The sequence below is a fragment of the Eutrema salsugineum genome, unplaced genomic scaffold (genome assembly GCF_000478725.1).
Source record: "Eutrema salsugineum unplaced genomic scaffold, Eutsalg1_0 scaffold_5, whole genome shotgun sequence".
Taxonomy (NCBI): domain Eukaryota; kingdom Viridiplantae; phylum Streptophyta; class Magnoliopsida; order Brassicales; family Brassicaceae; genus Eutrema; species Eutrema salsugineum.
In genome coordinates this window covers 6,909,901-6,934,820 of record NW_006256612.1, presented here as the reverse complement: position 1 = coordinate 6,934,820, position 24,920 = coordinate 6,909,901, and the positions used below count along the sequence as shown (strand labels likewise).

Sequence of the window (24,920 nt, the reverse complement as noted above, 5' to 3'; positions counted from 1 at the left end):
ACTAAATCCGGTCATGAAGACCGACATAAAAAAGATCCATAAAATAATTAGGATCATGTTTTAATTTGCAATTATGATTTATTACACACATGTCTTCATCAACACGTTTCTCTTGTTTGAAGCCAATTCTGTTTTTTTTTTCTTACAAAAAATTGCCCAAGAATCTGTGACTTATGAGACATCTTAACGTAACTGGATTAATACATCACCAATTTTACAAAAAGGCCAGTTCGATCCTCTGTATAACTGGTGCTACTATATAGTGGATGTTCATGTGACTAGGGAAATCATCGTGACGTAATTATTATGACGGCAAATTCGGAGTTCAACGTGACAGTTCCCTTACCATACCAACACTTGAATGCTCTTTTTGGATACTCTTTAGTATTTACAAGTCTAAAACCCTACCAAAGAAATCATATCTGACTTCTCTTCTTTTAAATATGTAGTGTTCTCAGGAAACAATCTTTTTTTTCTTTGAACTTTTTCCAACTAATTAAAGGAAATAGCAGCTATAACCAATTTTTTTTAAAAAAATTAACTACAGAACCAAGAAAGGACTTCCACATTCTACCATAAATATGATTCTAACATAAACAAAAAACGTCACAACATCATTTCTTTCCCATGTATTGTTTCAAAACTTTATTTCTTATCCTATTTCATCTTCTCTCTTCCATTAATTTCATACTATCAATTGCTTAAATATTGAATCGTATTAAAAACAGTTTTTTTTGCATCTAATATGATTTGTGTTGCTAATGAACAAGACGTACTATATCGACATGCATAGGATACAATTTTCTTATGTATTGTGCTAATTACTAGATCGTACTATTCTATTTATTAAAATAAATATAAACATATTCTTTTGTGTTTTATGTAGAACAGCTTCATTTATATATTGTTTCTAGACTTGCTTGCGTTGTCACTTTGACTTTGTTACATAGTCTTTTAATGTATGTTCATTATGTATGTTTTTTACAATATTAAAAGAACATAAAATCCATCAACCACAACAAATTATATGGTAAAATATGGCAAAATATGGCAAATGACCAAAAGTCTCGTGTTCAGAGATTGTGCACAATCATTTTGTTTTCTTGCTTCTAGCATTTTAAATCTTAAAACTGATTCTGGTTTCATTAATCATACATATAACCCGAAATAATTTTTGAGTCCGCCCCTGGTGAGACTGATTGATTTTCAGCATAAGAAATTGAGTGTTTACATGATGTCACAAAAGAGAATAAAAAATAGACTTAGGACCTACAATAATGTTCTGGCAATGACAAAAGTTAAAAATATGATAGATAACTTGTTGCTATCTGCAAAATGAAAACAGAGAATATGTGTCTGATGATGGATATGCATATGTGTCACTAGCTACTCATTACATGTCTGTGGGTGCAAGTGATGACAAAAAAATGTTTATTTGTGGTTCTGATAAGCCGATGCATCTGCTTACAAACTTCGTCATTCTTGAGATTGAGTTGAAAGATATTGAAGAAGAGGATGAGGAAGAAGAGAGTAAGGGAGAGGATCAAAAAGAAGATAAAGAGGATGAAACCCGCCTGAAGAGAAATCTGAAGAAGAACTACAAGAGAAAGAATATGTTCTTACACCAAAATCATTATATTTTACCTTGTTTTTGTGGTCTTAGCTGTGCTCCAAGTAGCAAGGTATGATTTTCTCTTTCAGTTGTATGATATATGCTCTCTCAAGTGCTGAAAATGATAATTATTTGATGCAGAATACAAAGTATTTAAAGAGGATCTTAATGAAGATTTTAAGGAAATTCTAAATGAAGGACCATTTGCATTTGGAAATTCTAAGTGAAAGATTTTAAAGAAATCCTGAAAATAGAGGGGGATGGAGATGGGAAAGTCAATGTGAGTATTTACTTAACAGAGATTTATAATTTACCCGTTTGCACTTGGTATCTTTTTGCATTTTGCAATCCAGATTTTTTTGGAAAAGATGTAAGATCTAAATGTGAGAACACCTTAAACCACTTAAAAATGGAATTCTTTGGGGAAATTGTCTGCAAGTCACCATCCTTTAAGTATTGATGAACTTTGGATGAACCAAAGAAAAAGAAAAGGTTTTCGATGAATCCCCACAATTGAGGAGGCTTTTGAAATAACTTCAAAAATAGTCAATAAGAGCCGACCTAATTTACTAATAAGGATTGTTCGAGTTAGGAAAGAAAATTTATTACAGCCTCATTTTAAGAAACTGATTTCACCGGATATCACAGAGTTTGTCTCTTGTGTATATAATTTTCAGGATATTTGATTCATAACCCATGATGTATTTTCTGCACAAAAGTTTGGATTTTTGGATCATGTAGTTTTGCAAATATATTACATACTTGTCTTGATCAAAAACTTTTTTCTTGTTTAAAGCCAATTCAATTTTTAAAATTTTGATATATTTTTTCATAGGAAACAATCATTCTATTCTTTGAAATGTTTTGAACTAATTATACCATTAAACCATAATCTAGTCTAAGTGAGATCGCTTTTTATAACTTCAGTTTTTTCTCCACTCGAGAGTCAAAGAAGGCTTGTTGGGATCTTGACCACCACAAAGCTTACCCTTGAGAGTCAAGTATCATGTATGTTCATCTATGATTCTTCTAACTATAGCTCTGCGTTTAACATGCTCACCCTTCTCAAAAACCTACCGAATGGCTCGAGGCTCTGCCAAGCCTTAAACGTTATGTAGACATATACATGTCGTAGAAATAAGTGATGTTTTCTTGTAGTGTGTGCACTTTTGGTCTTTGAGTCTTTCATTCAAGGGCTCCATATCTTCAATATATAGCAGTTTCTATGGCAACTTTTACAATTTCCAATCGGGATAGAATGTATGTCAGCTGCACCAGAAGAAACAATGTTTTCTTTTTTTTTTTAGAAAAAAAAGAAACAACAAACGTTTAGGTGTTCATTACTATTATTACCAACAGTGCCACTCAGTCATTAATTGATATGCTAAACTTACATATGTAGTCAACCTATGATGAGAACAAATTGCAAGTTCTAAATACATGGAAATCCTATCAGTGGATTGCCACTCTGATTCCTTCACCTGCAAAAGCAAGAAAAGTATATCATTGCTTGCTAAAATTGATCATGAGCTCAACTAAACTTAATGCTGTCTTAATTATACTCTTACCACGTGAAACCGTTTTCCATCATTGAAAGCATCATCTGACGGCCAATCAGGCAATTCACCTTAGAAGATACCATCCGCTGCTGTACCACCATGAAAGTGAGGTATGAAGGGCGTCTTGGTGGTCACTATGCAACAAATTATTAATCAGCATGTGAGATTTTGACTCAGGCTCGACTTTTATATAAATAAAAAATAAAAAAATGAGCAATAATGTGCACCACAAGTCACCTTCATCATCTTTAGGTCTAGCAATGGAGCACGTCAAATCCAAACTGTCGTATTTTCCTTCATCAACACGAACCTGAAAGGTTTTCTGCAATGTGCTAGCAGCTGGGTCTGGATCGTGTGTAAGCAAAGTCATGTAGAAAGAGGACACACCGCTTGCTAACATGTTGAATTTCATTTGGGTTAGAATATAGTTGATGGTACTGAGACATTCTCCAAATCGAAACCACATCGGATTCCTTCACTTGACGCAGTATTCTCTCTGCTAACTGGAATGCTCCTCCGCAGAATATACTCACCTCTGTCGTCATATTTTCCTCCTCCTCGTGATGGTGCATAGTTTTTTTTTTTAATACTACTATTCGAATAAACAAAAGATAACACATCGAAAAAAATTAACTACATGAAGAACAGATGAAAAAGAAACCGATTAGAAAATTTTCAAAAAAATGAGACGTATTTGTTAAAATTTCAGAATTATTAAAGAAAATAAAAACTAATTAGATGTTAGTTTACAAATGAGACGTAAATATTTTTTATATATATTTTTATTGAAATATTAAAATTAATATAATTCTTATTTATTTTAAATTAATCATTTCATTTGTAAATAAGAGTAGGTTTTCAAAATAAATTAAAAATTGGTGTAGTTTTCAAAATATAAACTTATTTAAAAGTATTTTCCCAAGTTTTATAAGATAAATAGAATTGGTTTTGTACAAATTTCCTATTTCATTTGTAAATAAGAGTAGGTTTTCAAAATAAATTAAAAAATGGTGTAGTTTTCAAAATATAAACTTATTTAAAAGTATTTTCCCAAGTTTTATAAGAAAAAATAGAATTGATTTTGTACAAAATTTCCTATGTTTGGAATCGGAAAGTGATCGAGGAAGCACACGAGTTTGTCTCGTTGTGTCTAACACAAGAGATGTATCTCAAGTTAAGCTTCGTCTATAAAAATAAGTTTTGATTTTTTGGATCATGTCTTAATTTTGCAAATATATCACATAAATGTCTTGATTAGCAACATTTCTGCTTCAAAAAACCTGTGACGCCATTGGATTTCTACATTACCAAATTCTACGTAAAGCCAGTTTGATACTGTAAATAACTGGTGGTAGCCAATAGTGAAAGTTCATGTGATTTTGATAATTTTGAAACTTTGGAGATCATCGTGACGTAATTATTATGAAGGCAAATTTGGAGAAGGCAAATTTGGAGATCAACGTGAGATTTCCCTTACCTACTCTTACTCGAATGCTCTTTTTGGAGCATAATAACAAATTATTGATCATCATTATTCTCCCTACCAATAATGATTCCATCCCATTTTTGGATACTCTTTACAAGTCTAAAACCCCACCAAAGAAATCATATTTGACTTCTCTTCATTTTTTTAGAAAATACTTTTCCTAGAAAACAATCTTTCTTTCTTTGTAAAGTTTTGAATTAATTAAACCATTAAGCTTCAAAATTTAGAGCTTCAAAACTTTATAAAAGAAATTGCGCAATTTTGAGGTTCCCTTCCATCTCAGAATCTCATCTACTTCATAAGTTCAAACTAACAAACTCGACTGTTTATGAACAGAGTTCGACTAGAACAGGGGATTAACAGAAACTTCCCTTATAACATAATCAAAGAACAAGCTTATTCCCCTCAACAAACACAAAGAGATTCAGCTACAGAGACACAAAAGACCACCACTAAGGTATAGTGTTAACAAAATGAATTTTCAAAAACCCAAAATCAATGATTTAATTAAATCAATGGCAGAAAATAAGCTACCCTTTGATCTGTACCTACCCTTGTCTCATGGACCCTGAAATCTCCTACCATTCAATGATAACCCAGGAGCAACTGTACTACCAGATGCAGAACAAGCATAAGAAGAAGAAGAAGAACCCACCAGATTGGTTTCTGCTTGATTTGCAAACTTTGATCTTTTATTTGACCATTGCCAAATCTTTGAGACGGAAAAGCTCTCACCTTTACTTCTCATGTTTATCTTCTTCCCTTCAAGATTACTATCTCCTTCTTTCACATTCTTCAGACCTTCATTATTCGGACAAAGAGCCACGACCAGATCTGATTCAGCCACTATGTACTGATAAGAACCCATTGAGAAGCATCTTCTGTTATCAAGATTACTGTTCACACTCACAGAACCACTTGTCTCTCCTCCTCCTCCTCCTTCACCACCAGTATTAATGTTGGTGCTCCTAAACTTCCCAAGCCTCACTGAAAACACTCTCTTCCCGCTCATGATATCATTCTCCGCCGGTTTCTGCACCGGAGAAACCCTAGCTCCATCTTCTCCGGCGGCGAAAAACCCGAAATTGAAATCCGGGTTATCGAATTGGTGCCCTATAGGGTAAAGGGTTCCTCTGCAGAGAGGACATGTCGAATTCGAGAGGAGCCATGTGTCGATACAATCGATGTGGAAGGCGTGACTACAAATCGGGAGCAATCTGAGCTTATCGTCCTCTGAGAATTCGCAGAGACACACTGCGCAATCGAACGGCTCTTTCGAGCCTTTGATTTCCTTGTAGAGAAACACGGGAAGGGCATCGATTAGAGCTTGATCTAGACCTGAGTCGTGGAGATGAAACAGCTGTTGAAGCTGTCTTTGGTAAGTTTCGGAGTCGGAGAATTCTGGGTTCCGATCGGATCCCGTCGCTGAAGACGAAAGGCTCGATCTTTTCTTCTTCAAGTAATATCTCACCACCAAATGCAGAACGCTGCAGATGAAGAAGACGACGGACAAGAGAATGATGACGAACAGAAGGATTGGGTTTATTCGAATACCACCGGAAGATGAATTGCTCGATTGATTCACGGTAATAGGAGGAGGAGCTGATGAAGGAGAAGGAGAAGGAGAAGAAGAAGAAGGAGGCGAGATTTGGATCCAATGATGAATAATCTCAGACATTTTTTTTGGGTTCTCCTTAGGTGATGAAGAACAGAGACACCACTTACTTAGCTTCTCTCGGATTTAGTCATAAACCCCCCTCAATTTTTGATTTTTATTTTTTTCCATGGAACTCTCAACAAAAATTTCCAACCGATTAGCAGTCAAAATGTAGCAGGAATTTGGGAATCTGAAATGATTGCTAAACAGATATGGCACAACCAGAGAGCTACCATCATTAATTTAAAACATGCAAGGGGTAAAATATTAGTTAAGGCCTAATTGAATGATTAATACTAGTAATCACTTAAATTGATCTCAGAGTTATTACGCGGAGTTCTCTTATTAGGTCACCGGCCTTTTTGTGTTTTTATTTTTTTATTTTTAAATCAACTTTTTACTGGAAATTCACAATTTTGGTGTGGAGCCCAATGCTTGATTTAGGGATCTAGTGCCTAGCAGTTTCGAAGAATATAGAAAAGCCTACCGAATAAGTTATGGCTTCCATATTTTTCATTATTAAGCGTTTTTTTTGAAATTATTGAACAGCTAAAAGCCTAATATCCACATTTAATTATCCAATGGTAGGTATCAAGTCATCAATAATAAGGGAACAACCACAATAATCGTTCATCGTTAGTCGTTACCATTAGAAATTAGAGTTAAATTAGTACTACATTTTTGGTGTCAGTCGATTTTCAGTATCGAGGTACTCGTATAAATAAAGTGATATTAATTTTTTTTAATTGAACTGTGAGGAAACCATTTTTTTTTTTTTGTCGTCAAACTGCTTCATTACATAAAACATTACATCAATCAGCGAATTACATAATTTTGCGGATTACAAAATTTTGCAAAGGGAAAAATCCTAAAAAATACACAAACTTTATAAAATTTGGAAAAAAAATACCCAAACTATTTTGACTCCCTAAAAAATACACAGACTATTTATCACATCTATTTTAATACTCAAACTAGCAAATCTCGTATATTTTACCAAATTTTATATTCTCAAAATCCAGTTTTACCCTTCTTTATTTCTAACATTTAATATATTTATTATTATTTTTTTTCTTAAGAAAAAAAGAAAATTCCTATAATTTATAAAAAAAATAAAAAACCAATTATTTTCTCTACAATTTGGCTCACCTGATTCATCATTTGTCGTCGAACTTATCTCTGCAATTTCTGATTGACCACCACAGCTCCGGCGAAGAGGACAACGGAAAGTAAACCCAGATTTCTCCCACGACTAAAATTTTTTCTTCCTTTCTCATGACAACGAGACCTTAGAAGAATCGATTCGCCACAATTGAATTTGATACCAAATTGGATCTCATTACTAGAACGAATGTTTATTAAATATGTGAACATCGATTTCTATCCTTTATCAAATGATGAGATATATGTTGTGGGATATGCAAAAAGAAAATTTCAGATTCCAATAATATCTTTTTAAAGTCGCTTTCTGGGTACAAAAAGAGAATCGTAGTGAAAGAGCTGATTCAATATGATGGCTATTGCCACAGGTGTTAGATGAGATTAGACATTGGTATTTTCTGTTTTGCTGGTGTGAAGCATTTTGTTTTGCTCTCTACTTGAGTCTCTGCGAAAGGTTCGACCACAAAAGAAGAGACAAGATTTTTTTTTTTTTTGTGTTCTCTTTTATAAATTAAAATTTTGTTTTATCTAATAATTAAATCAAGTTTGAGAAGTATAGAAGGATAAAACTGGATTTTCAGAATAAAAATTTGGTAAAATATATGAGATTTGCTAGTTTGAGTATTAAATAAGAAATTATTAAAAGTTTGAGTATTAAAATAGATGTAATAAATAGTTTGTGTATTTTTCTGGCAATCAAAATAGTCCGTGTATTTTTTTCCAAATTTTATAAAGTTTGTGTATTTTTAAGGATTTTTCCCTTTTGCAAACTATATCTAGCTTGTTTAGCTAGACGATCAGCACAATCATTTGCTATTCTATTAACTGCACGAAAGAAAAGCCACAAACTTGAGATATCTTTAATATATCCTGAACATATATTCCCATATGATGCTGCTTCCAATGTTGTGGGTTCCTTTCAAACCGATTATGCTGTAATACTCCATATATGTCTTGCACATCTCCACAAAGAGTAACACAAGCATATCCAAGTTTTCGCAGATTAACAACAGCCAAACGTAAGGCTTCAACTTCAGCTTCCAATGAAGAAGATGTAGGGAAAATTGCTCCCGAGCCTTGCAGAATCTGCCTTCTTTGTTTATTATACAAAATCCAGGCAGCACCTGCTAATTGTGTCGGTGATATCCAAGAAGCATCAATAAAACAACAATATTGATCTGCAGCAGCGATTGCTTCTTGACGAGATGTGGGTACATTTGTAGAGTCTGTAATTATTCTCACACCTGAAGCTTGTTGTGCTCGTTGCAGATCAACTTTGGTTTTCTCCAATGCTTCTTGCCACAGTTTAAGATCACCCAAAGCTCTATTGATCGTATCAGGAATAGGCCAACGCTTGTTGTTGAATACAACTTCATTTCTTTGTTTCCAAATCCTCCATCCTATCAAATAGAAAAGAAACAGTTGATCTCTACATGCTTTGTTTAGCTCTACAAACGAGCTATAATTCTCATAAACATTATGAGAGAGCATATATTCAACTGTAGGGGTATTGATAGGTGCTATTTCCCAGATTTCTCGACTGATACGACACGAAAACAGGAGATGGGTAATAGATTCATCAGCTTCTCCACATAAATGACATTTACTATCAAGGAGTAAGCGCTTATGTTTAAGATTAACCCCAACTGGTAGGGCATCGTGAAAAACTTTCCACCAAAAAAGCTTCACCTTGGGATGAATATTTTGCTTCCAAAGGGCTTTATATAAATACATAGGGGTGGAGGAATTCTGACCTTTTTCTGAGCGTAGGAGATTATACCCGGATTTTACCGTATATTCCCCTTGTTTTGTATGTAACCAAGTGACTACATCTTCAGCTCCTGTGACTGAAGGACGCAACATCTTAATAAGGGGAATATCAATAGGATTACAAAGAGATAGAAGTTTAGAATCATCCCATTCAGCTGTTCCTTCCATAAAAAGGTTTTTAATTTTTAAATTAAGAAATACCGAAAAGCCAATACCAGTTGCAAGCATTGAAGGGACAGTTGGTAACCATAAATCTCTCCAAACCTGAATTTGATCACCATTCCCAACAAGCCACTTAGCTCCCTTCTTAATCAGCTTGTTGCTTTCAAGAATGCTATGCCAAGCATAGCTCGAACACCATTTCTGCTTTGCTTCTAACAGAGTCATCTTGGGATAATATTTGGATTTGTACACTTTAGCTAACAAAGACGTCGGGTTCTGAAGGAGTCTCCAACTTTGCTTAGCTAAAAGGGCAACATTAAAATCTTGTAAATCCCGAATGCCTAATCCTCCTTGGGGTTTTGGATAAGAATTTAGGAAACCATTAATCACATGGTATTGTCAACATATGATTAATTGTTTTGAGTATTAAATAATTGTCAACATTGGAATTTGGAATTGATAAATTAAAGAAAAAGCCTGTCATCGCCACTTTTGAGAAAAGCTGTGTGGCAAGTCCATGGGCCGAATGGCTCAATTAAGAGAAAATTTACTAATGGAGGCCCAATTAACAAACTTCACCACTAAATCGTTAAAAAAAAAATTATATATTCCATATTAAGTAGTAGACAAATATCTACGTACAGTTTGTGATTTAAAACAGATAAATTAAATTTGAGGTCAATTTTGAGAGATCGAGTAGATATTGGAATGGCTTTGAGAAACCTAATTCTCAACTCCAAATGTATGGTATAATCAGCAGTCTTTGATATATATAGAAGTAAATCCGGTTGGTTCAATCTTTGATATAATGAGATGATGGGTGAGGAAAAAAAATGAGATGATGAAAAGTGGATCGCCGATGTCAGTGCATATTTAAGAAATGAGTTGCAAAATAATTGTTATAGTCATCGGTCCAACAATAATATGAAAATCAATGGACTATTCTTCATCTTGAAAACCTTATTAGGAGTTTATATATTCTCCCCCAAAATGCCAAACATAATAAAAAGCACTGCAATAAACATAGAAATATAGTAGGTTCGATTTCATTTAAGTTGTTAGATTATTCCATTAAAGGACAAACCTTGTGATAATCTAGAGAAGCTTATAAAAGAAGATTTTCAACGGTCTCCTTTATGAAATGTGGATCGTCGATGTCAGTGCGAGTCTTCTCGAACTTGACCGTCCACACCACACGTTGCTACCGTCCCCATCTTCCTTAGGAGTGACCATGATGGTTGCTTTGACCGTCTTTGTAGCTTTCCGAGATTTGACAACCATTCATTCTCATTGTAATTGTTCTCTTCTCCGGATCCATCGACGCTACGGTTAGACATAGCTATTAGTTAAGGGTTTTGAATGATGATCAAGATATGAGTGAAAATGTGGAAGAATTGAATTAAAGATTAGCCTGTTTGGTCAAAAGTACTATTTATGTCGTCGGTGAATGCTTTAAAGACATTGTTCGCCGGAGACTTAATTTCAAGTCCCCCAGAACAAACTCCATGCAATGCCATTCTCTATTTCTTTTTATAAGTATATGTTTTGTGAGTTTGATTATAATCCTTTCGATGATTGTGAATATATAGAGGGAGAGCTCTATGAAAAATGCATGAACTAGTTTTACCTAAACCCATCCATCTAACTTTTTCTTTTCACCATATCTAACATATCTAAATGTAACCAAAAGCTTCATTATTTACAATTCACTTAACCCGCTCAATTAATTCATGTGGCACATGGGAAGAATAATTAAATTGACAGACCGAAATGGTAGCACTTGCTAATTAGCAAGTCGTTGAAGTAAATTACTCTATCCAAGCTAAAAACCCTATAAATTAATAAAGTTGAGACTTTTAATTTTTATTAATTTATAGAGTTATTAATTTATAAAGTGATTAATTAGGTTAAAATTTAAATTTAGGCAAACAAAAGTTATTAATTAATCAAATTTATTAATTTATCGAATATTAATTTATAGAATTTTTACTATAATTTACGTCGTAATCGATTTTTTTTAACACATCCTAATATCAAAATACATGACTATATAAACTGACGTGTATGTGATGAAATTAATATAGTTTTGACTATCATAAAATAGTTATTGATAAAAAATGCTTTCGTCACTTAATTTCCACAAACTGAAAATTGTGTTTTTTGATTGTTGCAAGAAAAAGGTTAGGGGAATTGACCGCTGCGTTATTGACACATTGGTGGCCAGACGCAAAAGAAGGAAATGCTGACTTTTTTTACATCAGTAAAAAACTAAAAGCTAAACCAAATTCTTATGTTTTTTACTGCTTTCACTTTTTTTGGGCCAAGAAAAACATGGTTTAGCCAATCAAGTGCACTTTTGTAACTTCAAAACTTTCCTTTTAATTAAACGTTTTGGTCCAAAACTTTCCTTTTAATTCGACGGTCTACATTTGTCCATAGTTTCTTATGTAATATTATAGGGATTCGTTATTCCTCTTTTTTATAATAATTACTAAGTAATTACCCGCATCTTGTGTAGAATAACTATTAAACATAATTTTTTTTCGAATAAGCAAATATAATGTACATAAATATAACTATAAAAATGTTAGTTAATATTTATAATTACAAATCTATATACTGATTATGTAATTTCAAATAATGATTACAATTATATTTACTTTTTAATATAATTTTATAAATACTAGATAATTATTGATAATTTTAATAATTTTTTATATGAATGAAATTGCACATTTTAAATATACTAAAGTGGATTAATAAGTTCTATATGACTAAGATATTCTTCGTTTGATATAACAAGATAGAATTATAATATGTATGAAAAAATTTATTTTTTTTATTGAATAGATAATGTGATTATTATTTTTAACAAATTTAAGATCAAAGAAAGATGAGTTAAATGAATATAATGTTTAGTAACATAAGTAATATTAGGTATTAAATATTGATAAATATATTGATAAAAACAAAAAAAGAATATCTTCACAAATTAAATGTTGAATATTAAATTATAATTATTAGAAATTAATCTCTAACTCAATTAATATTTAATGGCCTATGATTTAATTATTTAGTAAAGCAAGCACTTTTGTAAATCACACAAGTGAAGGTTGTTTTTAAAATATATTTCTCAATTAATAATATAAGATTTTGGATTAATCATTTTATTTCTACAAAAGTAACAACCAAAGTGCTCAGGTTAAGAGTTACGTTTTAATGGCTTTTATAATGTAATGGAAAATCGGAAATCTTTACTTAGGGAATGAGTTGTATAAGAGCATGTACATCAGGGGATCAAAAGGGGTTCATGACACAGTTTTTGAGACAAAAGATCTTAATATTAAAGAGACAGTATCATCCCGACGAACCTGAAGAGACAGTATCATCCCAAAATAAAGCATCCTGATTGGTCGAAAATTATAATTTTCGAATTAAAAAAAAACAAAACTAAAACAAAAAAAAATGTTATTATATTCTTAGGGGTTCACTGATGTACATGCTCTAATCCACCGTGTTTCAAATCCGCATTTCTTTTCCTGTGAAAGGTCTCAATTACTTTGACAAAAAAGGTCTGAATTACCCATTTAACCAAATGCTGATTAGTTTAACCTTCTGTGAATATTTCAGAATCACCAGTCCAACAAAAATATGAAAATTATATATAAAACAAAAATAATTTGCAAATCGATATATCCATTCATCTTGAAAGCGTTACGAGTTTATACACACCAATCCGACGAACCTAATAAATTATACTGCAATAAACATAGAAACAAATTTAGGCCCTATGTCAATTAAGTTGTTAGATTATATCCTATATAAAGACGAACCTTGTGATTCAGAAAGACTATAGATTATTAAGATTTTCATCGGTCTCCTTCAGGTAGTTGATAAGAATGTCGATTATCCAGACTGGGTCTTCGATGTCATGGCGAGTCTTCTCGAACTCGACGGTCCACACCACTTGACCACCGTCGGGCTCGTCTTCCTTAGGAGTGACCGTGATTGTTGCTTTGAACGTCTTGTAGCTATCCGAGATCAGATTTCCACTCATACTCAGCGTCACTGTTCTTAAATCCCAACCCACCGACTCGGTTATCTTCTCCTTCGCTACAATGAAAACATAGCGATTAATATTAGAGGTTTTGATCGATGATCAAGAAATATGACTGAAATGTGAAAGAGTTGGATGATTTACATATTATGTCGAAAGTACTATTTATGTCTTCGGTGAAAGATATAAAGAATTTTTCCGCCGGAGACTTGATGTCAAACTTCCCGGAAGAAATTCCATGTAGAGCCATTCTCACTCTGTGTATTTTTTTTTTTTTTTTAATATGTATATGTTTTTATGAGTTAAAAAATATACTCCTTTCGATGAAGGTGCTAATATATAGAGGTAAAATTTGGATTTAACTTTTCTATCCAACTCCACATGCACATCTAACTTTTTTTTCACCATATCAAATCTTTATAAAAAATATAAACCGGTGTGTAACTGTGTATGTGATGAAATTAAAATATTTATGACTAAAGAATGAATATCATGATATAATTAGTAATAATTAATAAATGCTCTAGTCATATTTAATTTCTGACTTAACTCAACTTTCAGAAGAAAAGATGCGTGCATCAGATTAGTGGACAATATTGAATCTTTCTGAATATAGCCAAATGCTTTAGCATTTACAATTCTACTTCACCCACTCAGTTAGTTCATGTGGCATGGGAAAATAAATGTTTTTTTTTACAGACCAAATTGGTATGATCTGCCTTATGTATAAATCAACTCTAAGCAAGCGAAGTCATTTACGTCGTAATTGATTATATTACTCTACCATCCTGTGCGTATGTGATGAAATTAAAATAGTCATGACTAATGATCAATATCATGAAATAGTTAATTATAAATGCTCTAGTCATTTTTTTTTCTCCTGTCTGTAACTTGTGTTTAACAGAACAAAAAAAAAGATGAGTGCGTCAGTTTATTGGACAATAAGAAAACATCGCCTTCCTTGACACGCAAGAAACCTAATAACCTTGTTCACAGATATGTATTTTCATAAGTTTTATTTATTTATTTTTGGTTAATTTTTTCCGAAGAAAAATAATCATTGGTTACAACTTGGGTCGACCGTGGAACCGACGGGTCTGAAGATGTAAGGCTGGCCGGCGTAGGTGAAGTGAGCGGTGGCGCCCGCTGGTAAAGCCCCTCCTTTAATCAGAAGACACGTGTTTCCTTGTGGAAGAAGCAGCCATGGCTCGACAGGCTTCACAGGAGAAAACCCTCTGCAAGACAGAGTCACGTGTTTCTGAAGACAGGTGCACGTGTTGATCACCGCCACTTTCCACTCCGGTTGGCCGCCGATTTCTCTCCCAGTCCTCACAGTCCCGATCTGGATCTCACCGAAAGTGCAGCGGCACATTCCTTGATTGAACACAGAGAGGAGAAGAAGAAAAACAACAAAATATTTAAGAGCGAACGTCATTGTTATTCTGATTTGTCTTTTTTAAGTCGCTAAATTTATACACAATGAAGATTATTCTCTTTCTCTTTTTTTTTTTTTTTTTAATTATTTGCTCAACTTTTTGTAATACACTGCATCGAGAACAACTAGGAAAAGTATATAATTTTTCCTATTATTTTAGATAAATTAAAGTTTATGTGCTAACAAAAAAAACTGCAAGGTTTCAGCATTTGCATTTTGATTCTTTACGACATTTTCAAGGAAAAAAATATATGACTATGTTGTAATTTGATGAGGATCATGAACTAAAATGGTTTATACTAGTCAAACCACTCAACTTACCAGTGTAAACTTCAACATACCAACTCAATTAATATTATTAATTAAAAGTTTGTGTAACTATAAAAACTCATAATAGAGAAAGTGTCGTCAAAGATCAACAATATCTATGTATGTAACTAGGAGAATACCTACACATTTATCTTTAAGTGATGATAGCTAAATAAAAAAATTAATGTCTAAATTTTCTCGAAGGCACACATCAAACATTTTTTGAGAAAGCTACTGCTACTTACGATCTGTTTACTTTATTCAATTTTCTCTTCCCCTACCGAATGGGACATCGTCTGAAAATATAATTTGAGCTCTGAGATGATAAACAACAACAATTTAAATACAAGACTTTGAAACAGATGTGAAGCAATAATACTTAGAGACCTAGATTTTGTTTTGTTCATTTCTCTTCAAGACGAGTATGTCATTTTTGGCCAGATATATGGTGTGTATACTAGAGTGATATAGAGATATATATAACATGATGTGTGAGTCAAGATTAAATAATACAGAATCAGAATTTTTTTTGCTCGGTTGGAAATGTGAGTTTGTATAATTGTATTCATCAATCTCTTTACTATAAATGGCAATAATGCATTACAACATCTATTTATCGCCACATGACTCACCAACGTGAGTCATTTGTGGGTTAACTACTCCAAGAGACCTACTATATTAATAAACAATTTGAAATCCCACACACACACACCCACGCACATATAACACTAGCATTTACAATTTACTTCACCCACTCAGTTAATTCATGGATTGTATAGCGCATGGGAAATAACTCAATGCGTACATAACAAATTGATATCAAATTAACTCTAACCAAGCGGAGTAATGTACGTATAAAAACTGATGTGAATGTGATGAGTTTAAGAAAGTTTATTTTGACTTTTTGACTAACCACGAAGTAATTTACTGATTAAGCTTCCCAATATGAGCTTCTGCAATTTCGCTTTTACACACTCAAGTAAAAAAAAAAAGTAATGTGGTACATGGGAATAAATAAATCCCGCAAACCAAACTGATTTCAATTAACTCCAATCAAGCAAGTTTTTTACGTAATTATTTAATCTAAATACATTAGATAATAAAAGGTATGACTCTGAACCGATGTCACCAATTTGATTTCAATTAACTCCAATCAAACAAGTGTTTTACATAATTAATTTACCTAAATACTTTAGATATTTTAAAAAAATATGACTCTGAACCGATGTCACCGTTGTGAGTTTAAAATGTGTTTTTTTTTGGCAATTTTAATTTTTTTTTAATGTGTTGCTTTTTTCTCTTCAAAATGATTGTTTAGCAAGAAATTGAAAGTCTATTTTCTGTTGGGTCTTGTTGGGGCTAGGAGGTTATATTCATCAATCTCTTTGCTTTTTTTGTCAACTTTTTTTTTTAACCAATCTCTTAACTAAAATAGCAATAGTACAGGAGGGTTTGGTGAAATTTTTTTATCACAGCATCAATCTTTTTCCAAGTCATGACTCACCAAAAGTTTGTTTTTCTTCAAAATGAATCAGTTGCGGGTCCCTACGTTGAAGAATATAATTTGCAGACTTAATTTATTCAATCTGCTTAATTTAGTAACTAATTAGAACCACACGTAAATTTTAATTAAAAATGAGCATGCATGCATGTGAACACATGCCAATTTAATGAAAGGAAATTTGGGTTTGACAAATGAGTATCCAGTATCTTTAATTAACTCCATATCATATATTACAAAAACAAAAAGTTAGTTATTAATTGTGTATCATATAATTAAGTTATATTTGTTTGGCGTAAGAAATATCATTCTAAAAAAAATCCCAGTACTTTATATATTCTAATTTGAGGAAATAACTCGGTATATTCTTTTTTTTTTTTGTGGTGCAACCAACTCGGTATATTCTTATTTTCTTAACACCAAAACTTAACAAAATTAAAAAATACAAGTTTACCACAATGTAATATTGTTTCAGCCCTTATTATAAGATTTAGAACTCATACAAAATAAAACTTTGTGGTATCTTTAGGATTTTAGGATTTTTTGCTAATTTTGGATAAGATTAAGAAATAAAAAAAAATTGACAGCTTAAAGAATTTTTGAAATAGCTATTGTTAAAACTCGATTTCTCTTTGGCTAATCATATGGTAAACAATGTCTGTGCATAATCAACATGCCTCATCTATTGGAATGAGGATTAAGTTAGCTAATTTTATAATCATCACTCAAACAATAATACGCAAACCAATATATTATGTTTAAGACGAAATACATCCCCAATGCCAAAACATTATAAAAGATTCTTGCATATACTGCAATAAACATAGATAGATACGGTCCACTTTATTTAGATAATATTTTAAGTAGATGAACCTTGAAATTTAGAAAATATTTATTTAAGAAGATGATCATCGATCTCCTTGAAGTATTTGGGAGCCTCGTCGACGAAGAAGTGTGGGTCTTCGGTGCCATCGCTAACTTTCTCGAACCTAACGGTCCACACCACTCTGCTACCATTGCCTCTTTCTTTAGGAGTGACAGTGATGGTTCCTTTGAGGGTCTTGTAGCGCTTCGATTTCTGAACGCCCTTCATTTTCATCGTACTTACTCTCTTCACCCAATCCACGGCCTCGATCTCCACCTCGCCTTTTGGTATAATATAACAAGTAAGGATTTTCAAATATATTTTTACCAAAAAAAGGGTTTTCAAATATATAAATACAATTAGAGAAATTGAATAATGAATTAATGAGATGAATGTAATGTCGAAGAGTTACCGGAGACTTCCGTAGGGGCATTCGCGTTTCCGACGAAAGCTTTAAAGAATTTGTCCGCCGGAGACTTAACGTCAAAATCGACAGACAAAGCTCCATTAAGTGTCATTCTCTAATAATCTTTTTTTTTTTCCGTAGAGTAAATGTTGTGTGGGTTTGATGATATTCTTCTTCTCAACGAAGGTGTCTATATATAAAGAAGTTAATGAAAATTAAATCAATTATTTTAACTTTGTTTCATCCTTTTAACTTTTTCACCACATGGAATCTTCCTAAATTTAGCTAAAAGCTTCGGTATTTGAATTTTTGCTCTCACCCAGTACTCAATTATTATTAGATTATGCATGATACATGGGATCGGAGAGTAAAATCAACTGCGCAAAGCAAACTGTTATCTGTATAATGTATCAATTCATTCCAATCAAGCAAGTATTAATCAACAAGTTACCCAACTTACACCAATTGAGCAACCTATATACAACCCGAATTTTGATCTGTCTAATTTTTAATGCATCTAGGTCTAGCGATTAACTAGATTAAAAATAATCACTACAGAAAGTAACCCTAACGATTATTTTTTATAAAGAAAAATAACGTAACTTGAACTAAGCAAAGCATGTTACGTAATTGATTCTTCTTTATTTCCGTTTTGAGAAAAAAAGTATAGTGGGAAAACCAATGAGAACTATATATAAATATGAGAATTATTTACTTAACTTTTCCTAACCAGAAAAATGAGCGTGATAATTTTAAAGGGGTGGTATTGACGAATGAATATATACACACACACATATATATATACATATATTATCATATGTTAGTAAAGGGAATGTAGGGACTAGGGATGATGATAAACTAGTGTCAGATCGATTGTTTGAGAGTCGATATTTAAAGATGATTGTTCCGTTAGAGTCTTGGAGATAAGAGTTTGTAATTGTATTCATAATTTATTAACTCAAAATGGCAATACGCGTGGTGAATCGTTTATGACAATATCGATCACTATCTTTACGACTTACTAATTGTTATTATATTCAAGATGAGTCTGTTATACTAAAGTGAGCACAGACCTAATTTATTTCATCTGCTAAATTTTAGCAAAAACTGTATTCAACCGATTCATATTTTTACTTTTCAAGAGGAAAATGCAATTATGTGGAGACCAGTGCATATCCTTTTCTGTTAAAGATTTTAACTAAACTAATATCATCAAAGAAATAAAAATATTAGTAAATACTCAAGCTCATTCAGCTTACTCGAGTAACCAACTTTAGTTTCAATTGTTATAAAATTACAAATATTAATTATTAAGAAAGATAAGTAGTAGACAGTTAAAATATGCAAGACTATTTTTGTTTTCCTGCTGAAGGGGCTCATTAAACTATATTGTATGGATACAAAGTTTGGTTCAAAACTTCTATGCCTTAGAAAATTTTCCAAGAACAAGTTGAACAAAATATTTTAATAGGCAAGTATTGCAACTGTAAAGTGATATTCAAGAATACATACATAATTTTAAATTGAGTAGTATAATTAATTTTCATAAAATATGTAAAATTTATTGATTATGAATTTTCATTGTTTAAAAATAAAAAGTTTCCGTGATTCGCTAGTAATAACCTTCTGGCCCGGAAGCCTTTTGTAGGTATATGTATTTTACTGTCTATATTTGTCCAATGTTTTTCTTATACCATGCAGATTCTTAATTAATTGGCATATTTAATATTTTTAATTTATTCTTGATTTTCTGGCCAAAAAAAAGTTCTTGATAGTTCATTTTGTGTCTTAACAGACTTACAGCCGAATTGGATAGCTTAAGACTTTTTTTTTGACCAAAAAACAATAGCGGTGCTTATTTTTTATTTTTTTGTTATGTAATCCATGTGTTCTTTATTTTTTATTTTTTTTGTTATGGTGGAGAATCGGACTTTCTTACTTTAAAAATGAACTTCATAATCCACATATTTCAATTACCCAATTTCATATAACGTGGATTAGTTTATATTATTGTTCTACCGACGATTTCGATAAAGGGATTAAACGTGGGAGCTGGCGTGGGATTGCTACAAGAAGCTCGAAGGACCATGACCGTCATTGCTAAAAAAGAAGGGTGACGGAGCCGACGTGGAAACACAGCAATTACTTGGAAACACAGCACTTGTATCACGAATGTCGGAAATGTGTAATGGTAAAATTTTAACTAGAAAATCACTGGCAAAAATACTGCCGAATTTGCCATTAAAAATCCAATATAATGAAAAAGTACAAGATTTACGTCATTTGACACAAAACAACCTCTAAAACATAGTTTGATGAGTTAATCCATTGTTATATTTGATTGATTACATAATAGTCTATCGCTTAAAAGCATATTTTTGACATTTATGAAAGTTTTATAAAAAAGTTAGAAAATTTAGATGGGCTCATAAAATATTATAGTAAGTCTACCCAAATTGTTTTAGAAAACATTTCTTAACGTGAATCTGTGAGAAGAACGAAGATGGTCAATAGTTGATATTTCAGTTGACTGATACAAATGTTGATAGTTTGAAGAGAGTTTCGTACTTGCAAAAATCCACATATCTCAGTTACTCAGTTAATTTAAAAATGGTATATATTCAATATTCAAATCAATATACATCTCATGATGCATATTTTTTTTAATGCAATAAGCGTTTGTTATAGAAACCACGGAACAGTTCCAGATTGATGATTATTAAAATTAAACTTGATTTTTGATCAATCTTAATTTAGATACCATGGAGAATTATAGAGAGTCTCTAGAAACACTCCGATCACCTCCTTAAAATGTTTTAGAGAAATCTATAAGTTAAATATCTAGATAATATTTTAAAAATATCTAGATAATTGTAATTAAAAAATATTATCTTATTGTAGGAAATTCTAGAAACTTAGGAAAATATTTAGTTAAAAAGAAGAACCTGAAAAAAAAAACCAAAACACTATTTCTAAAAAATAAGTTTTCTTACATTTTTTATAAAAAATCGTTAAAAATGAGATATATATATATGTATATAAGGCATATTAAAGATAAATAACTACATTAGTATGATTTTAAACCGTTTACTTAACATCTTTTGATATTAGAAAAAAAAATTAAGCAAAATATAAGCAAACATAAATTTAATATAAGGAAAATCTTTTTTTAAAAATAAGAAAAAATAAGCAAAATATAACAAAACATAATAACATATAAGAAAAAACATAAATACAAATAGATACTTATGTGACACAAACTAACTGTTTTTAGTTAGAAAATAAAATTTTAAAGAAAAACACGAGCTTCAAATTTTGAACCTTATACATAAAACTATAAATTATCGTGGTCTTGAGGAGTCGTTCTACAGCAGCCTTGATATCAATTAATATGTGTGTATTCTTAATAAAAAGAAGGCAAGTTACAAATTTTTTATCATATATTGATTGTATATGATTGACTGAAAGGTGTTAGTATGCATCTTTATCTTCCAATCAAACAAGCATCTCGAAGATTGAGTCTTTGTCCTACAGTTCTCAAGAAGATATGCCGCAGGAGAGGTTTAAATCGATGGCCACACCGCAGAGTAAAGAGTCTTTTGAGTAAGATTAATTCACTGAAGGAAGTGTTACACACGGCAACAGATCCTAGAGTTGGGATACGAGCGGAACAAGAGCTTGCAAGGCTAGAGAAAAGACTCAGTGAGATCTGCAGCGGCATTTTCAGGAACTACACGTGATTTTTTTTTTCATTTCATAAGAAAAAATTGGATGTTTATCTTTATTTCCAGATAATAATAATAGACTGCCTGTAATAAGAAGTAAAAAAAAAAGATTGACACTCAAAAGAAATAGGCATTTTAGAAAAATTATATTTGTGTATTTTTTGAAATTAAATTTCAATAAATTGAATAACTTTCTCAAAAGTGTGATTTTTCGTTATGCTTTTTGTTATATTTAGAAAGACTCGACATGCTGAAACTTTATTCAGTTTAGGTAATAATAATGTTAGATTCGTGGGGTTAGCCGGTTAGGTAACAATAATAATATACTTATATGTTAAGTCTTTGGAGGCGTAACGTACTCTCAACGTTATCCAAGAACGCCAGTAAGTCCTTGGAATCAATTACACTTAATGAAATCTCGGTATAGAACGGTGCGTCAATGGTCAACTGTTGGAAACTCGCCTTCTTAAAATTGTCCGGTTTGATTGATGGTCAACTATTTTTGTTCATAAACTAAATTTTTTCATACATATTAAAATTAAATTAATACTGATGTGACAAAAATAAATAGAAATTGATATAAAAAAAATGTGAATTATAATATGTATGAAAAAGTTTAGATTTATTATTATTAAATAGATAATATAATTATTTTTTAACAAAATTAAGATTAAAGAAAGATGAGATAAGAAAAGAATGTTTAGTAACATAAGTAATACTATGTATTAAATTTGTATAAATATGTTGATAAGAAATAGAAAGAAAGAGAGAATATCTTTACAAATTAAATGTTTGAGTATTAAATATATATATATATTTGATATAAACTAATCTCTAATCAAATTCATGTTAATAGCATATGATGTAATTAATGTAACATATGATGTAAAAAGAAGAACCTGAAAAAATATACAGCAAACCTGAAAAAAAAAACCAAAACACTATTTCTAAAAGAATAAGTTTTCTTACATTTTTTATAAAACAATCGTTAAAAATGAGATATATATATATATATATATATATAAGGCATATTAAAGATAAATAACTACATTAGTATGATTTTAAACCGTTTGCTTAATATCTTTTGATATTAGAAAAAAATATTAAGCAAAATATAAGCAAACATAAATTTAATGTAAGGAAAATATTTTTCAAAAAATAAGAAAAAATAAGCAAAATATAACAAAACATAATAACATATAAGAAAAAACATAAATACAAATAGATACTTATGTGACACAAACTAATTATTTTTAGTTAGAAAATAAAATTTTAAAGAAAAACACGAGCTTCAAATTTTGTGCCTTATACATAAAACTATAAATTATCGTGGTCTTGAGGAGTCGTTCTGCAGCAGCCTTGATATCAATTAATATGTGTGTTTTCTTAATAAAAAGAAGGCAAGTTACAAATTTTTTATCATATATTGATTGTATATGATTGACTGAAAGATGTTAGTATGCATTTTCATCTTCCAATCAAACAAGCATCTCGAAGATTGAGTCTTTGTCCTACAGTTCTCAAGAAGATATGCCGCAGGGGAGGTTTAAATCGATGGCCACACCGCAGAGTAAAGAGTCTTTTGAGTAAGTTTAATTCACTGAAGGAAGTGTTACGCACGGCAACGGATCCTAGAGTTAGGATGCGAGCGGAACAAGAGCTTGCAAGGCTAGAGAAAAGACTCAGTGAGATCTGCAGTGGCATTCTCAGAAACTACACGTGATTTTTTTTTTTCATTTCATAAGAAATAGTTGGATGTTTATCTTTATTTTCAGATAATAATAATAGAGTGCCTGTAATACGAAGTAAAAAAAAAAGATTGACACTCAAAAGAAATAGGCATTTTAGAAAAATTATATTTGTGTATTTTTTGAAATTAAATTTCAATAAATTAAATAACTTTCTCAAAAGTGTGATTTTTAGTTATGCTTTTTGTTATATTTAGAAAGACTCGACATGCTGAAACTTTATTCAGTTTAGGTAATTACAATGTTAGATTAGTGGGGTTAGCTGGTTAGGTAACAATAATAATATACTTACATGTTAAGTCTTTGGAGGCGCAACGTACTCTCAACGTTATCCAAGAACGCCAGTAAGTTTTCGGAATCAATTACATTTAAATGAAATCTCGGTATAGAACGGTGCGTTAATGGTCAACTGTTGGAGCCTGCTTACAATTGTCCGGTTTGATTGATGGTCAACTATTTTTGTTCATAAACTAAATTTTTTCATACATATTTTAATTAAATTAATACTGATGTGACAAAAATAAATAGAAATTGATATAAAAAAATGTGAATTATAATATGTATAAAAAAGTTTAGATTTTATTATTATTAAATAGATAATATAATTATTTTTTAACAAAATTAAGATTAAAAAAAGATGAGATAAGAAAAGAATGTTTAGTAACATAAGTAATATTATGTATTAAATTTTTATAAATATGTTGATAAGAAATAGAAAGAGAGAGAGAATATCTTTACAAATTAAATGTTTGAATAAACTATGTTTAATCAAATTTATTTTAATAGCATATGATGTAATTAATGTTAATAACATATGATGTAAAAAGAAGAACCTGAAAAAATATACAGCAAACCTGAAAAAAAAAAACAAAACACTATTTCTAAGAAAATAAGTTTTTTTACATTTTTTACAAAAAATCGTTAAAAATGAGATATATATAAGGCATATTAAAGATAAATAACTACATTAGAATGATTTAAAACCGTTTACTTAACATCTTTTGATATTAGAAAAAAAATTAAGCAAATTATAAGCAAACATAAATTTAATATAACGAAAATCTTTTTTAAAAAATAAGAAAAAATAAGCAAAATATAACAAACATAATAACATATAAGAAAAAAACATAAATACAAATAGATACTTATGTGACACAAGCTAATTGTTTTTAGTTAGAAAATAAAATTTTAAAGAAAAACACGAGCTTCAAATTGTGTGCCTTATACATAAAATTATAAATTATCGTGGTCTAGAGGAGTCGTTCTGCAGCAGCCTTGATATCATTTAATATGTGTGTTTTCTTAATAAAAAGAAGGCAAGTTACAATTTTTTTATCATATATTGATTGTATATGATTGACTGAAAGATGTTAGTATGCATTTTCATCTTCCAATCAAACAAGCATCTCGAAGATTGAGTCTTAGTCCTACAGTTCTCAAGAAGATATGCCACAGGGGAGGTTTAAA

General features: G+C 31.1%; 4 protein-coding genes, 1 long non-coding RNA gene and 1 pseudogene across 6 annotated transcripts; 1 reads left to right on the top strand and 5 right to left on the bottom strand.

Annotated features, from left to right (window-relative positions):
- Positions 1–1,487: 1,487 nt before the first annotated feature.
- Positions 1,488–2,856, top strand: LOC112084106. 2 transcript variants are annotated; one of them, XR_002898078.1, is made up of 3 exons: positions 1,498–1,682; positions 1,754–1,892; positions 2,540–2,856. It is a non-coding gene; the product is annotated as an uncharacterized LOC112084106 (long non-coding RNA). The 2 variants fall into 2 exon arrangements; XR_002898077.1 differs by lacking the exon at positions 2,540–2,856 and having other exon boundaries at positions 1,488–1,682; positions 1,754–2,040.
- A 105-nt stretch (positions 2,857–2,961) lies between these two features.
- On the bottom strand, positions 2,962–3,571 carry LOC18992571 (annotated as a pseudogene).
- Positions 3,572–4,940: 1,369 nt separating this feature from the next.
- Positions 4,941–6,651, bottom strand: LOC18992570 (RING-H2 finger protein ATL47). Its single transcript, XM_006415979.2, has one exon. It carries the CDS (start codon positions 6,333–6,335, stop codon positions 5,217–5,219), a length of 1,119 nt encoding a protein of 372 aa, XP_006416042.1. The 5' UTR covers positions 6,336–6,651; the 3' UTR covers positions 4,941–5,216.
- Positions 6,652–13,257: 6,606 nt separating this feature from the next.
- On the bottom strand, positions 13,258–13,714 carry LOC112084012 (uncharacterized protein At1g24000-like). The gene is made up of 2 exons (XM_024152257.1): positions 13,609–13,714; positions 13,258–13,520 (listed from the first exon to the last, which is right to left on the bottom strand). The coding sequence occupies exons 1-2, from the start codon at positions 13,712–13,714 to the stop codon at positions 13,258–13,260; spliced, it is 369 nt and encodes a 122-aa protein (XP_024008025.1).
- A 749-nt stretch (positions 13,715–14,463) lies between these two features.
- LOC18992569 lies at positions 14,464–14,899 on the bottom strand. The gene has a single exon (XM_006415978.2). The coding sequence runs from the start codon at positions 14,897–14,899 to the stop codon at positions 14,522–14,524; it is 378 nt and encodes a 125-aa protein (XP_006416041.1). The 3' UTR covers positions 14,464–14,521.
- Positions 14,900–17,489: 2,590 nt separating this feature from the next.
- LOC18992568 (uncharacterized protein At1g24000) lies at positions 17,490–18,149 on the bottom strand. Its single transcript, XM_006415977.2, has 2 exons — positions 17,987–18,149; positions 17,490–17,855 (listed from the first exon to the last, which is right to left on the bottom strand). The coding sequence occupies exons 1-2, from the start codon at positions 18,090–18,092 to the stop codon at positions 17,602–17,604; spliced, it is 360 nt and encodes a 119-aa protein (XP_006416040.1). The 5' UTR covers positions 18,093–18,149; the 3' UTR covers positions 17,490–17,601.
- Positions 18,150–24,920: the final 6,771 nt, after the last annotated feature.

Bases quoted from the DNA above. Each gene is read 5' to 3' on its own strand.
- LOC18992570 (XM_006415979.2), bottom strand. From the start codon at position 6,335: ATGTCTGAGATTATTCATCATTGGATCCAAATCTCGCCTCCTTCTTCT.
- LOC112084012 (XM_024152257.1), bottom strand. From the start codon at position 13,714: ATGGCTCTACATGGAATTTCTTCCGGGAAGTTTGACATCAAGTCTCCG. The intron at 13,521-13,608 runs GTAAATCATCCA...TTTTCATTGTAG, and splicing joins TAGTACTTTCGACATAATAT to CGAAGGAGAAGATAACCGAG.
- LOC18992569 (XM_006415978.2), bottom strand. From the start codon at position 14,899: ATGACGTTCGCTCTTAAATATTTTGTTGTTTTTCTTCTTCTCCTCTCT.
- LOC18992568 (XM_006415977.2), bottom strand. From the start codon at position 18,092: ATGACACTTAATGGAGCTTTGTCTGTCGATTTTGACGTTAAGTCTCCG. The intron at 17,856-17,986 runs GTAACTCTTCGA...TTATACCAAAAG, and splicing joins TGCCCCTACGGAAGTCTCCG to GCGAGGTGGAGATCGAGGCC.